The sequence below is a fragment of the Cynocephalus volans genome, chromosome 13 (genome assembly GCF_027409185.1).
Source record: "Cynocephalus volans isolate mCynVol1 chromosome 13, mCynVol1.pri, whole genome shotgun sequence".
Classification (NCBI taxonomy): Eukaryota; Metazoa; Chordata; class Mammalia; order Dermoptera; family Cynocephalidae; genus Cynocephalus; species Cynocephalus volans.
In genome coordinates, this window is record NC_084472.1 from 17,269,010 (window position 1) to 17,284,534 (window position 15,525).

General features: G+C 40.9%; 1 protein-coding gene across 1 annotated transcript in view; it reads left to right on the forward strand.

The window, feature by feature from the left end:
- COLEC12 (collectin subfamily member 12) overlaps positions 1 to 15,525 on the forward strand; it is a 149,249-nt gene that overhangs the window by 106,318 nt on the left and 27,406 nt on the right. Inside the window, exon 3 of the mRNA XM_063076627.1 lies at positions 7,563 to 7,685. Within this exon, the coding sequence (XP_062932697.1) occupies positions 7,563 to 7,685 (123 nt within the window). The remainder of the gene's footprint in view (positions 1 to 7,562; positions 7,686 to 15,525) is intronic.

Consider the following 15,525-nt stretch of genomic DNA (forward strand, 5'->3'; position numbering starts at 1 on the left):
GCCCATGCTCCTTTCAGCCTTTGCTCAAGGTCACTGTGCGAAGCTTCTCCAGCACCGTGCTCTAAATTGCTGGCCACCTCCTCTTCCACACGCCCTTCACCCGTTCCTTACTTTATTTTTCTCCAAAGCATCTATCACTTTGTAACACATTAAAATATCCTCCCTCTGGGGCGTAAGTTCCATAAGAGCAGAAACTTTTGTCACTGTAGTTCACCATTATACCCAATTCCTGATACATCGTAGCTGCTCCCTGTGTATTTCTTGAGTAAACAAGCTGTAGCAAGAAGGGAGTGTGGTCAAGTGTGTAGTGTTTGGGGGACTAGAGAACTCTGGCTGGAAACCTGAGTCCTAACAGCAGGGCTGGCCGGTGTGTAAACAGGGTGGGCAGTGGAGTTCCTTGGGCTCCAGTTTCCTCACTGGTGAGGTGGACATTGGCCGAGGTGACAGCTAATGATCCTCCTGGCAGTGAGGTTCTAAAAACCAGCATGCAGAGGGCAGGCTGGTGAGCATCTTGGAACCTACTTTAAGGTAGTGGAGGAGCTGTTACCAAGGCAGTGGAGAATTGCTATGGCTTTCTGAACCGTAGGGTCAAGGTGGTATTTGTTAAAAAAAAAAAAAAAAAAAATTGTTTTTTGCCAGTGTACTCCAGATGCATTTTTTTTTTAAGAAGCTAGAGATAAATAAAATTTTTATCACCATTTGATAAACCCTCCTTTCACCTTCCTTTCTGCTGTCTTATCTCATCCAGCTCCTGTGGGCTTGAAACCACCAGCAGTTGTTTGGGTCCATGGATGAATGAGCCATTAGAGACTGGCTTTTGAGCCTTCTATTTCAGTGTACTGGAACTTAAAAAGAAAACTTGATGGGAGTAACCAACTTGTTTTGGTTTCAGGCTTAAACTGATCAAGGCCCCCCTGTGTGTTCCATAGTGTGCCTTGAATTTGTAAAGCTGCATTGTCTTCCTGGCCTACCTCCCTCCAAAAATGTCATCACTGTGGGGGGATATTCCCCTGATGGGCTAACAGACCTTACCAGCCAAACCTCCAAGCCAATCTTGACCTCTCATGGAGAGTATGAGCATTTACTTAGGGTGGAATTAACTTACTGCTTAAGAATGTCACCACAGGATAGTAAGAGAGAAATTACAGCCTGCAGAAGCCTCAGGCCTGTAATGGTTAACTTACTGGACACAGCATTTTTCACTCATTTCTGAGAAAGGCTTATTTATCAACATGGCAAAGGAAAGCTACTGCACTCCTTTATTTTGACAGATTACTTCTACAAGTCTAACACTTTGGCTTTCCACAGTTTCTCTTGTTAGGCATCATCTATCTTGTTTTGTTTCTTGTTTCACTCTGGAGGTAAATATGCTTGGAGAAGCAACATGGGAGAGAGCTGGGTTCAACTCCTAGCTCAGCCATTCACCGACCGACCCCCCCATTTTCCTAAAATCTGCAAAGTTAGGGTCAGAGTTCCTACTCTTCAGGGTTATTAACGAGACTGTAAGTAATGAAGAGAGGGTGCCTGAGTAATGGCAGTCTTGCTCAGCAATTCCTTTTTGTGCTAGCAGCAATAGCAAACTCTCACCCACTCAAGAAATGTCTAGTGGTCTCCAAATATCTGTGCGGCATAAGTGTCACTTATATAGCAGACTCGGATGACCCAAGCTGGAGCTGAATTTTCATGAATCCTTTTAATGAAAAGATTCAGTGCTTAATCATAGAAGGTCATTGTATGGTAGTGCCAGATAATGAAGTAGTCAGGATTGCTGAAATGTATGGTCAGGATTGTTGACAGTTCACTCTGTGACCATAGAACAAGACAAATAGGCCCAGAGCCAGGAGGAAGGGGCCAGCGAGGGGGACGAATGTAAGAGATGTGATGGTTGAGCTCCCCGTGAGCAAGGATTCCTCTCCTCAGAATTGAAAGCATTTGTGGACAGTTCATTTAATAAAGGATTTCTTGTAAAAACCACAAAGAGAAAATAATGGTGTTCTTTTGAGACACTATATATTCTGGCAGACACTATATATTCTTAGTGGGACCATTACATCTGGTTTTTGCCTACAACAATTCTTTTTGAGTAGGCAGAATATAAATTATAAATTTTAAATAAATAATACATATTCCTTTTTAAGAAACATTAAAACCAAACCAGAACTGATTGCTTTTTTTTATGTACATGAAAAAAATTTAACGAAAAAAACTATATACCCTTGGCAAATATTAATGTAAGTTCAGAATGAACACGGAAAAGTTCACACTCTCTTAAAACTCTCTTCTAAATAATATTTCTGGTTGAATACTTATTTATGAATGCAGAAGTGCTGTGAAGCTTCACTTATTTTGCACAAAAAGAGATTTCATTTCCGATTCTCACCCTTCTTCCATTTTCATGATTCTCCACATCATTTAGGAAACGTAATAAGGTATCCAGGGCTGGGATTTGTATTTGGGGAACTGAATAATTCACTAATAAAGATTTTTTTACTAGCTAAAACCACATACCATCATTTAGTAAGTGGCCTTTATAATAAGGAAAAACCAATTATTTGTCAGATAAAGTGTTTTACGTATTTAACTTTCGTTCTAATGATATTGCCTAACATTCAAGCAACTAACCAAGATGTTAACTCTCGCTTTATTGCTTTTGAGGACATTTTAATTATAGGAATTTATTTGAATCATCAGTTTTACTGTTAGAGCCAAATCTTTCTCATGGGTTTATGGGAATATATGCCACCAGGCAGTAGATTAATAACTATAAAAAAGCCACATGAGGGCCGGCCCCGTGGCTCACTTGGGAGAGTGCGGCACTGGTAGCGCCGAAGCCACAGGTTCGGATCCTATATGGGGATGGCCTGTGTGCTCACTGGCTGAGCGTGTTGCAGACCACACCGTGCTGAGGGTTGCGATCCGCTTACCAGTCAGGAAAAAAAAAAAACCACATGAAAGGGTCACTGCAAATCTCAGATCAAAACTTGTGGTTTTCTAGATTTTGCAATCTACCAGCTTTTTGAAGCTCCTTTTTAGTAACATGGTTTTTACGGCAACATCACTTAGCTTTAGACACTTGTAATCATTAAGGCAGCCCCAAGGTGCCCCTCACTTGCCCATAGTGCCAGCCTCTACCTACCAAGGAGGGGGATTGATTAGCATGTAACCATTTTCACAGATGAGTCCTCCTTCTGTGATACACATGGCAGAAAAATATGATAGTGACAGAGACTCTCTTTTCTCCAAAAGATTTGAAAAACAGACTGGATTGGAGCCTGGACCACAGCACTTGGGAGGGCTCTTTCTGGAGAACCGCAGCAGAAAAGAATTCTCTTTGCTAGTGAATTCTTCTGGCCCTTTGCAGTGTCATTCCTGGAGCACTTGAGTATTCTTGCCAAGCAGCTAACGGCTCCCTGATCAGCGCCCCTTCCCCCTCCCCACTTTGCTTGAACTGTGTTATGGGAAAGGGCAACAGGGGGAACTTTGGGTTTGGGCACAAGGAACCAAATTGTCAGTCTATTCTGAACTTCTGTGGAATACTCAAGGAGTTAACCAGAGTGATTCTGGCTTCACTGGGCCTCCAGAATTTTTTGTATAACAAAGACTTGGACACTGGAAAATACATTTAAAACCTGAGCCAAGTACGGAGTTTAGCGGGAGGTAGTTCAAGAGGAATAACCGACAGAAAGGCATGGATCCTTCTGGTACTTTCTGCCTGTGGCCTGCTGAATTACGAATGTGTTACTTGGGCCAAGTTTTTTGAGAAGCTGGATCTCTTGATGGGGAGGAGCAGCACTGCTTCACTTCCCAAACTGGAATCTCTTATCTGCAGCATTCTGCAGATCAGTCCCCTTGCCCTTCCTTCCCCGCCCCCTCCCCCAAGGGAACAAAGTCCCCAGGCTCTGGAAAGTAATGCTAAGAAAACAAACACTACAAAGGCTGGTAACAGGGGGATATCTCTCTTGAATGTTTTTTGTGACCATCTAGGTTCAAGGAGGGGGGTCCCCCAGCTACGTGAGCCAGCAGGGTCTCTTTGTAGTAGGCATCTGTATGTTTGGCCAGATGTCCTCCCAGTGGAGGGCAGAGGGAGAAAGATAAAACAGAACTCTTATTAAAAATAAGTCGGGGAGGGGGGAGAAAAAACAAGAGAGAGAAAGTGTGTGGAGTGGAAAGGGAGGCCGGGCAGCGCCATCTGATATGGATTAAATGCTGATACAGCCAGCAGAGAGAAACACACACATGAGGAAGTGCCCCTGTTCTTTGGAATGTGAGCCAGTGACAAGGTCTGGGAGCAGATCTGCAGGAATGCCACAAGATGCCCAGTGGCAACACACACTGGCACACAGGGAAGAGTGGGAGGGAAGGACATGATGGAGTCAGGACATGTGGTTTCTGATCCTGCTTCTTGCTTGCTGGCCCTCACTTTTCCCATCAGAACACAATGACGCTTGACTAAATGACCAATATGCTGCCTTCTAGCCCCAGGTTCTATTACGTACCGTAATCTCCATTCTAACCAAATTTTCTGAGGCTCTCCTAGTGAAACGTAAGAAATCACCCTAGAGAGGCATAAAGAACTCACCCAAGACATTCCTGTAATCCAAAAGGAGTGAAACCCCCATCAATCATGAAAGTGTCATCCAGTTTTCTACAGGAGGTTGATCCAGCATCCCTGTGTCTGTCATCCTTCTGTGTTTTACTGTTGCCACCAAAGCAAGTTTATTGTTTCTCAACATGGAATGTGGCATGTTTGTGGGTCTACCTGTACTCCCCCCTCTCCCAATTTCAAAAATATTTGTGCGGGCCGACCCCGTGGCGCACTCGGGAGAGTGTGGCGCTGGGAGCGCAGCAGCGCTCCCGCCGCGGGTTCGGATCCTATATAGGGATGGCCGGTGTGCTCACTGGCTGAGCGCCGTGGTGCGGCCGGTCACAAAAAAGACAAAAAAAAAAAAAAAAAAAAAAAATTGTGCTCTTTCTGGATGTAAGCAGTCTTTGTTTCATTTAAATACACCAGATTATAGAAAGTTTAAGAGCTGGTATGTGTGTGTGCATGTGCATGTGAGTTCATCTATTAGTTAAGGGTGAGCCATTGAAAGTTTGTTTTTGTCATTTTTGGAAAATGTCATGAGGACAGCAGTATCTTACTACGGGGTGAGACTGGATTCTTGTGGGAATGGGAGAGGAAGCTTCCATTGAGATTAAAAGATCTCACACTAGCATGGTGACAGTGGAAATGGAGAGAAAGGATGACCAGAGAGAGGGACCATGGCATAGTGGAGAGATTGTGGTGTTAGATGTCCGACACAGGTTGGAATCCTGGCTGTGACGGAGTGTGGGATGTCATCTCAGCTCTCACCACCATGCTCCTTGCAGGGTTATTGTACGGATTAGAGGTGCTGTGTGTATAGTACCCAGTGCAGAATCTGGTACAGTGTAGGCAGTAAATGAACATCAGTAAACTGTAGATGATTGTGATCATGATAGAAATATCCCACAGGAAGATTCACAGGGCCTGGTGGCTGATTGAATTGGAGAATAAATAGAAGAATTCATGGTGCCTTTGAGATTAACCACCTGAGGGATTGGCATGGTACTAGTATTTAGGTTGGGTGAAAATAAGAAAGTTAGGTGGAAGTTGGAGATCTGGTTTGGCAGGGCTAGTACTGAGGTCAATTTGGAACATAAGAGGTGGTGCTGAGACATATAGAAGGAAAAGGACATACAGAAGGGAAAGGGAAGGGAAAAAATTGAAAAACTGTAACACAGAGAAGCTGATTTACTATAGGTCTGTTTGATCAGTACAGTTGATGCTAACCAGGAATTGGCTAACCAATGATTGATCCAGCATGACCATCTCCTAAACTAAACACTTGCTCCTCAAAGTGTGGTCCTTGGACCAGGCTTCACCAGACCTTGTAAGAAATGCAGAATCTTAGCTCCTCCCTCAGACCTACTAAATTGGAATCTGCATTTCAACAATGTGATTTGTAAGCACTTTAAAATTTGAGAAGTACCCTTCTAAAGTGTGGTCCCCAGACCAGCAGCATCAACATCATCTGGGAACTTGTTAGAAATCCACATTCTCATACCCCTCATCAAACCTCCTGAATTATAAACACTGTGTTTTAATGAACCCTTCAGGTGATAATGGTGCACCCCAAAGTTTGTGAAGCACTGCGCTAAGTCATGAAGCAGATAGATTGGATCCCTCCCCTTGTGTCTATAGCCCAGATCGCCAGAGGGGTCAGTTGAACCCTGAAAGCTAAATTGGAGTCATTGTTATATGCTGTTTCTCTCATCATTTTGCATTAAACACAGCTGAAGAACTCTTTTCACTGAAGAAGGGAACTATGCGTAAAATTACAAACCAAAGGAGAGAAACTTCGAATGTGGCTTAATCCCTATGACTTCCCCATCCAAAGTTATTGAGCACAATTATAGGAGATCAGTCCTTTATGTGCTGTTGCTCCTGGGGGACGCTATTGGTAAGACACACAGAGGGAAAAAGGTCAGGAAAACAAGGAGTCTCCTGATACTCCTTAACAATGAGATTTTCATGTTAAAATGTCCACAGTCTTTGTCTTCTGTGTTTGTAATCAATCAGATGGAAAGTTCCCTTTTTAGGGGTTGTTTTCTGGAGTCACTTGCAGCAGTAATGCTGGTTTACCACTTAGACTAGAATGTTTTTCAAAAAATTGAACGGTAAGCAGTAAAAATTTACCTCCACTCGTCAAAAATGTCTGGTTTTTCTATTTGTTCCATAGTTGTTATTCAAATTACTGTGATAAAAAAGGATTGTGTCTGTTTTCTGTACACATGTAATATACAGATGTGGTTATGTATTGAGCATTTAATCATAAAATTACCTATGCTTTCTGCTGTAGGTTATCGTATATTACAACCAGTGGCATTTCGGTAAACCAGTTGTCTGGAGGTGGGGGTGGGGAAAGAATTCTAACTGGTGATGTTTGCCAATGTCCATGGCATCAGTACTCCCCCTTGGGCTCATTTCAAGCTACCAACAGTTAAGGAACTGGTTCCAGCACATCACTGAAACAAACATCAAGGGACAAATCATGATTTTTTTTGGTTGTATTTGAATTGCCATAGGTCCAATAATGTCTGAAACAAGTAGAAGTGTTCAAATCTTTTGTCACATAAAGATTTTTATTGAAATTATAATTGTAATTATCATAATGGAATTTGATATCAAACTATTCTATGAGACAAATTATGCACTATTTTTAAGTCATATTAAATACAATTATATCAACAATGATACTATTTAAAGTGCTTGTGTTGCCAAAGTGGTGAGTGTGTTTAATTTTAAAATATTTCTCATAGTATACTAAAGGTATGTGTAAAAGTTGTCCTTGGCTGGCCTGTTAGCCCAGTAGGTAGAGCACAGTGTTTTAACACCAGGGCCAAAGGTTTTGGATCCCTGTACTGGCCAGCCACCAAAAAAAAAATTATTCTTAGTCACAGTATTTGAACCAAACTGCAAAAAGATACTGTTTGAAATGCTGTTTTTGTTTATTATTATTAAAATTTGACTTCTCTTACAGGTATTCAGGAAGGAACACAATGTACCAAATGTAAAAATAACTGGGCACTGAAGTTTTCTATCATTTTATTATACATTTTGTGTGCCTTGCTAACAATCACGGTAGCCATTTTGGGATATAAAGGTAAGTACTTTCTCTTTTCCTTCCAAATAGCAAGTTTCCCTTCATTAATTTAAGCATGAAAAAAACTCATCTTTGTAGGTATGAAGTATTTTATTCATACAACTTAGATACAAAACTTGGCAACATTGTACGCTGCACGTCTGTCTTGAGCTTGTATCTGTGGGATCTGAAAGGGGGAAAATAGTAATTCCTTTTCACTCATTTCAACAATAATAATGGTCCTCCATGAGTTATAAAGATTGTTCCTCTGTTACTTTTTCCTACCTATTTCCAGCTATTCCCCTCTTCCTCTATTTTTTTTTTTTTTTTTATCTTATCTCTATGAGGCTCTGTGGAAACCCTGGAGTCGGCACACAGGAAAACTATTGACAGAGGATAAGCAACACACAAGATCTTCAGATATACAACTTACTTCACCCAGGATTGGCCAACTAGTTCCCTTTTTTCTCTTCAGCACATTTACTTGGGTCACTGTCGTTTATATAGCTCCATAAAAATATTGCCCTGTAGAAATTAAACACAGAGGAAGCATTGTCACCTCAAGTCTACTTTATGGGACATTAGGCCTAAATGGGTCTGGTTTAAGGTAAGGGAAGAGTTTTGCATGAATTCTTCAGACCTGTAGACAAAGTAAGTTCTCCCGCCCCCACCCCCTTCAGATACCACAGGTAGAAGGTATCATGATTCAGAATCATGAACTACATAAACTCTTTTATAGAAAACCGCCAGGGAAGGCTTCCTGTCAAAGACACATAAGACAGACATACAGACACGTCTGTGTGGGTTCAGCCCAGAGGCAGATGTAGAGTCTGCTGATCTTCAATCCCTCCATCAGCAGCCCCTCAGCTGCCTTCCCTCAGAACTGTCAGATTCACATGGAGAATTACCGCACGTCTCCCTCACTGTTCCTTGGCACAGAGACCTGACCTAGGAAGAGAAAGATTCAAAGTTTATTCTGTCCAACTTGTAGTTCCTCCCACCTCTCTCCCAGTGCTTAGTGCTTTACTGAGGAAACACAGTGTATTGCAATAAGAATGGGCTTTGGAGCCAGATGATCCAAGTTCAGTTCTTCATCCTGCCATTTTTAATACGATCATGCATGTTCAGTAGGTACTTGCTAGGACACTTGCTAAGACCTCTACATGGGTATATAACCAGGGTATGAATAATAACCTCTTGGAGTTTCTTATTTCTTTTCTGTAAAATGGCAGTAAATGATGCCACTTTCAAGGTGAGTGGGATGAGCAGATGACATAATAGAACCCCTGTCCTGTAGTTGGTTCCAGTAGATAATGACTGTATCTCCCTGTTCCTTCTTCTTAACCGCATTTACACATTAGAATAGCAAAACATGTTAAAAATCCTCAGTATCATCAAGGCTTTTTAGTCCTACCTCTAAGGCCATATACATGGAAAATAATGTGCATCACAGAGTATGTTGACTGATAAATTTGGACAGTGGAAATCTGGAGAGGTGCCAGGTCATTTTATCCATTTGTGATGACTTAATCTAACCTTGGAGTGCCTTAAGTTTTTAGATGAAGCAGCAAAAAGAATACTTAATTAAGAAAGGCTGTGAAATCATGAGTGGGGCTGGGCAGAGGGGCAGGGTGGGGACCTAGTGAGGGAAAGGACGGTTTTCTGTGTCTCAGGTGACTCAGACCAGCTCTCTTCTTCTTGTGGATTATCTAGGTTATTTTACTCGTTTCTCTATGACTTTTCCCAGTGAGCCAACATAAAGGAGAAGCTCGAAACCAAACAACCATTTAATAAGTACCTTTAGGGCTCAGTACCATGTGATGTCATGAGAGGAGAGTAGACATTTTACTATCAAAAGAGAGACAAGAGTGGTTTGGTGGATATATGGCATTTCGTCATTTTTACCTCTGTTAGGAAGTCCTTAGTCAGGACCTTTATGCCTTCAGAATTATACAGAAAGATCCAAAGGAGAGGGTTTTTTTCTTTTATTTCTCTCTCTTTTTTTGTTTGTTTGTTTGTTTGTGGATCTGTTAAGGTACAGTTATTTCCTCCGTTGTTACCCATCGGAAGTCCTTCCCAGCTCTGACATGATTTGTATGTGCTGGTCCATTTGCCTGGAGCACTTTCCCTGTCCACCTAAGTGACTCCTTGCACTTCGTGTCTCACTTAGACACATGTCCTGCATAAGCCCCTGAAAACTGAGTTAGGTGCCCTCCTGTTCATTCCCACAGCAACTTTTATTTATTCTTACTTCCTGTCACACTGCATCGTCAGGTCCAGTGGGTTTGTCTGTCTCACCACCCAAACTAAGTTTCCATGAAGACAAGATACTATCTTTTATTTATTATATCTCCCACTAGCACCTAGCCTCATGGGATTTAACAGGTGCCGGGAAAGATTACTGAATGAATGAATGGGGGGATGGATGGTTGGATGGATGGGTGGGTGGATGGACGGATGGATGGTGGATTAGGGCTGACTTCTATGAAGGCAAACAACAAATGCTCAGGGACCTCTAAACCAATCCGCTGCCCCTCAAAGCCCTACCTAGAAACCTAAAATCTGGGAGATCAGCTTGGCCTGCTGTATTAGTCAGTTTTCTGCCACTTATAATGGAATACCTAAAACTGGGTAATTTATAAAGAAAACAAAATTTATTTCTTACAGTTTTGGAGGTTGGGAAGTCCATGGTCCAGGGGATGCATCTGGTGCGGGCCTTCTACTGTGTGGGTAACTCCCTATGGGGCTTTGTGGTGATGCGGGCAATCACATGGTGAGAATGGCAAGAGCTCTCCAATGTGCTCCTTATGAAGCCGCCGGTCCACACCTGTGATAATGCATTACTCCATGAATGGATTAATCCATTCACAAGGGCACAGTCCTCACCATCCATTCACCTCTCAAAGGCCACACCTTTCAGATGTCATAATTGGATTTCCCACCCTCTTAATTAATACTGTTCCAATGGGGATCAAGTTTCCACACATGGATGTCTGGGGGACATGTTTGACCCACAGCACCTGCTGTGTAGGTGTAATTTCACCAGGAGGAAGCGAGAAGAGATCGGGGGAGCAAGATGATGACCCTTTTTCCTCTTTCAATGTCCCTATCCCTCAAGACTCCGCTGACAAAAAGGAGATAATACAATATGCACTTCTGGTTTCAAAATACAGCCTTACCATACTAAAATGTTGATGTTTTCCAGATGTGCTTTCTCTTTTCTCATACAGTAATTCCTCGTCCTTCTGATAAGATTCTGGTGACCCAACATCGTAAGAGCCAGAAAGATAAGACCCAGTTCTCCCTTTACATATCTCCCTTTGAAGTCTAGAGAAATTTTCTCTATTAAAAAAAGAAAGGAAGAAAAAAGAATATTCAGTGAAAGACGCACAGAAAGGTGTTTTTCTGAAGGAGTTTATTTTATTTTTTATATATTTATTTTTTATTTTAATTTATCAATGTACGATGTAGTTGATTTTTGTGTCCCTTTACCAATTCCTTCTTTCTCTCCCCTCCCCCACCCCCATCAACATCATATCTATTCACTTACCATAACAAGTTCAAGGAATTATTGTGGTTGTTGTGTCTTCCCCCCCCCACACACACACACCGTTTATTTGTATTTTTTTTTTTATTACCTCCCACATATAAGTGAGAACATGTGGTATTTCTCTTTCTATGCCTGGCTTATTTCACTTAATATAATTTTCTCTAAGCCCATCAATGTTGCTGCAAATGGTAGTATTTCATTATTTTTTACAGCAGAGTAGTATTCCATTGTGTAGATATCCCACATTTTCCTTATCCACTCATCTGATGATGGGCATTTAGGCTGGTTCCAACTCTTGGCGATTGTAAATAGTGCTGCAATAAACATGGGAGTACAGGTATCCCTTCGACATGATGATTTCCATTCCTTTGGGTATATACCCAGCAGTGGGATAGCTGGGTCATATGGTAGATCTATCTGTAGTTGTTTGAGGAACCTCCATACCATTCTCCATAAGGGCTGCACCATTTTTCAGTCCCACCAACAGCGTAGAAGGGTTCCTTTTTCTCCACATCCTTGCCAGCATTTATCATTCTCAGTCTTCTGGACATTAGCCATACTAATTAGAGTGAGATGATATCTCAAAGTGGTTTTGATTTGCATTTCCCAAATGCTAAGTGATGTTGAGCATTTTCTCATGTGTCTGTTGGCCATTTGTATATCTTCCTTTGAGAAATGCCCATTCAGCTCCTTTGCCCATTTTTTAATTGGGTTACTTGTTTTTTTCCTGTTAAGTTGTTTGAGTTCCTTGTATATTCTGGATATTAATCCTTTGTCAGATGTATATTTTGTAAATATTTTCTCCCACTCTTTTTGGTTTTCTTTTTCCTCTGTTAATTGTTTCTTTTGCTGTACAGAAGCTTTTTAGTTTGATACAATCCCAATTGTTTATTTTTCCTTTGGTTGCCTGTGCTTTGGGGGTTGTTTTCATAAAATCTGTGCCCAATCCTACTTCCTGAAGTGTTTCCCCTATACTTTCTTTTAGGAGTTTTATTGTTTCAGGATGTATATTTAATTCTTTAATCCCTTTTGAGTTGATTTTGGTATATGGCAAGAGGTATGGGTCTAATTTCATTCTTCTACATATGGATGTCCAATTTTCCCAGCACCACGTACTGAAGAGGCAGTCTCCTCACCAGTGTGTATTCTTGGTGCCTTTGTCAAAGAACAGATGGCTGTAGGTGTATGGGTTGACTTCTGGATTCTCTATTCTGTTCCATTGGTCTGTGTGTCTGTTTTTATGCCAGTACCATGCTGTTTTGGTTACTATAGCTTTGTAGTATACTTTGACATCAGGTAGTGTTATGCCTCCAGCTTCACTTTTTTGCTCAAGATTGCTTTGGCTGTTTTTGGTCTTTTGTTATTCCATATGAATGTTAGAGTTGTTTTTTCCATTTCTGAGAAGAATGTCATTGGAATTTTGATGGGGATTGTGTTGAATCTATAGATCACTTTGGATAGTATGGACATTTTCACAAAGTTAATTCTTCCAGTCCAAGATCATGGGATATCTTTCCATCTTCTTGTGTCCCCTTTAATTTCTCTCAACAGTAGTTTGTAGTTCTCACCGTAGAGATTTTTCACATCCTTGATTAACTTTATTCCTAGGTATTTCATTTTTTGGGTGACTATTGTAAATGGGCTTACTTTCTTGATTTCTTTTTCTATTATTTCACTGTTGGAGTATAAAAATGCTACTGATTTTTGTGTGTTGTTTTGTATTCTGCAACTTTGCTGAAATCATTTGTCTACTCTAAGAGTTTTTTTGTAGAGTCTTTAGGCTGTTCTTTATATAGGATCATATCATCTAAAAACAGGGACAATTTGACTTCATCCTTTCAAATCTGGATGCCCTTTACTTCCTTCCTTCCCTGATTGCTCTGGCCAGTACTTCCAATACTATGTTATAGGAGTGTTGAGAGTGGGCATCCTTGTTTTGTTCCTGTTATTAAATGAAAAGCTTTCAACTTTTCCCCATTCAGGATAATATTGGCAGTGGGTTTGTCATATACGGCTTTAGTTGTGTTGAGATACTTTCCTTCTATACTTAATTTATAGAGTCTTTACCATGAATGAATGTAGAATTTTGTCAAATGCTTTTTCAGTGTCTATAGAGATAATCATATGGTTTTGTCTTTGATATTGTTGATGTGGTATATTGCATTTATTAACTAGCATATGTTGAACCAACCTTGCATCCCTGGGATGAATTCCACTTGATCATGGTGTATAATTTTATGTATGTGTTACAGTAAAAATTATTTTACTGAGAATTTTTGCATCTATATTCATCAAATATATTGGCCTGTAGTTTTTTTGTTGTGTCTTTGTCTGGGTGATGTTTGCCTCATAGAATGAGTTTGGGAAAATGGCCACTTTTTCAATTTTTTGGAATAGTTTATAGAGAATTAGTATTCTTCCTTAAACGTTTGGTAGAAATCTGCAATGAAGCCATCTGGTCTGGGGCTTTTCTTTGTTGAGAGACTGCTGATTACAGCTTCAATCTCTGATTGTTATTGGTCTGTTCAGATTTTCTATGTCTTCTTGGTTCAGTCTTGGTAGTTTGTGTGTATTCAGAAATTTATCCATTTCCTCTAAATTTTCGAATTTGTTGGCGTATAGTAGTTGTTTATAGTAGTCTCTAATGATTCCTTGAAGGAGAAGTCTAAAGGAAATGAAATAGAAACTCCTTTATCTGTCAGAGTTGGCAAAGGCAACTCCACATCGTTTTCCTCAAAGTTGTTCTTTACGTGTCCTTCTATGTCATTTGCGCAGCTAAAGTTAGGATAGAACAAAGTTTCTTGTAGAGAATTTGCTGAACAAGCCAGAGAATCACTTGTTCATCCAGGTGGGGTGTGTAGAGTGCTGTGACCATGGGGCATGTCAGCCATTTTGCAGAAAACTAATCTTGGACAATTACACCCTCTGACCTGGGCTTTTTATCATTAGTCAATGGAGCTTCCATGGTAGGAGCCATCTCTTAAGTTCAATAGGTCATGTGTCTTCCAGAACACTCTGCAAACACGAAAATCCTACTCCATTGTCCTGCCCAGCAGGCAGCCTTCTTAAGGTAATTAGGAGAAAGAAGAAAGACAGAAAGTCTTTCTCAATAAGAATCTCCTTTAACTCAACATTCCTAGTCACAGAATATCTCCTTTGCTGCTAAGCTCTGCCAAAGTAGCAATTACAACTGGATAAATAGGCTTTCAAAATGCTCATCAGATCACACTGTAGAGCTTTTTAGAATCCAAGGTAACACTCTACAACAAGATGTTCTGTGTTTCTGTAATGAAACCTGAGATATAGTGTTCAAGCTAGAAATGCCTTTTTGAATTCCAGGAGAGTGTAACTGGTATTACTGGGAAGTGCCAGATACCAACGAGAAGGTGTGCTTATCCCTCTGTACCATGATCAATCTGGTGCAAATGCTTGTGAGCACCAGGTAAGAGCTCTGGGCTCTGTTCTAGTTCCCTGTCCTCAAGGGCTGGGGCTGAGGCCTATGTCTCCTGTGTCCTCAGTATCTAGCACTATGCCACATGGAAGGTAGATGCTTAGTAAACATGTGGTGATGATGAATTTAAAGAGAATGCAGGTAATGAAGTCATCACCTTTCCCCTCAAGGGATGTTTTACTGGAGGAAACCAGATTTCAGAAAGAGAAATACTAAATGAGAGGTGATGTGGAGTTATAGAAAGAGCACAGATGTTGGAGTTAAATCTCCCAGCCTGGTATCCACTTAGTCACTTACAAGCTGTGTGATTCTGGGAAAATTACTGAACATCTCTGAGCCTCAGTTTCTTCAGTTGTAAAATAAGAGTCGTGAGGATTAACCATAGTGACGGTGTGATGTACCTTGCAAAGAATAGGCACTCAGTAAATAGAGGCTGTTATTATTAGCAGTCAGGTAAAGAAAGGTTTGGTTGGTGTGGTATGGAATCAAATCATAGGGAAGGCTTAGTGCAAGGGTGTGGGGAGACTTTGAGTGGGCCTTAAAGCGTGATTGGAATCAAGACAACAGAAGACGAGGTTAGTGGCCCAGGTCAAGGGATGATACCAAAGTGCTTTTATAGGAAGATATTATTGTCAGATTATCCTAGAGAATTACACTTTGGGTCCTTGAAGAGAGACAGCTCTTCGGGTATAATACGTGAAACACCAATACAGTGATGCATCACTTAATGATGGGGATACATTCTGAGAAATGTGTCTAGGCTGTTTCATCATTGTGCGAGCACCCTAGTGTACCTACACAAACCTAGGCTATACGGTAGAGCCACTATAATCTTACGGGACCATTGTCATATATGCAGT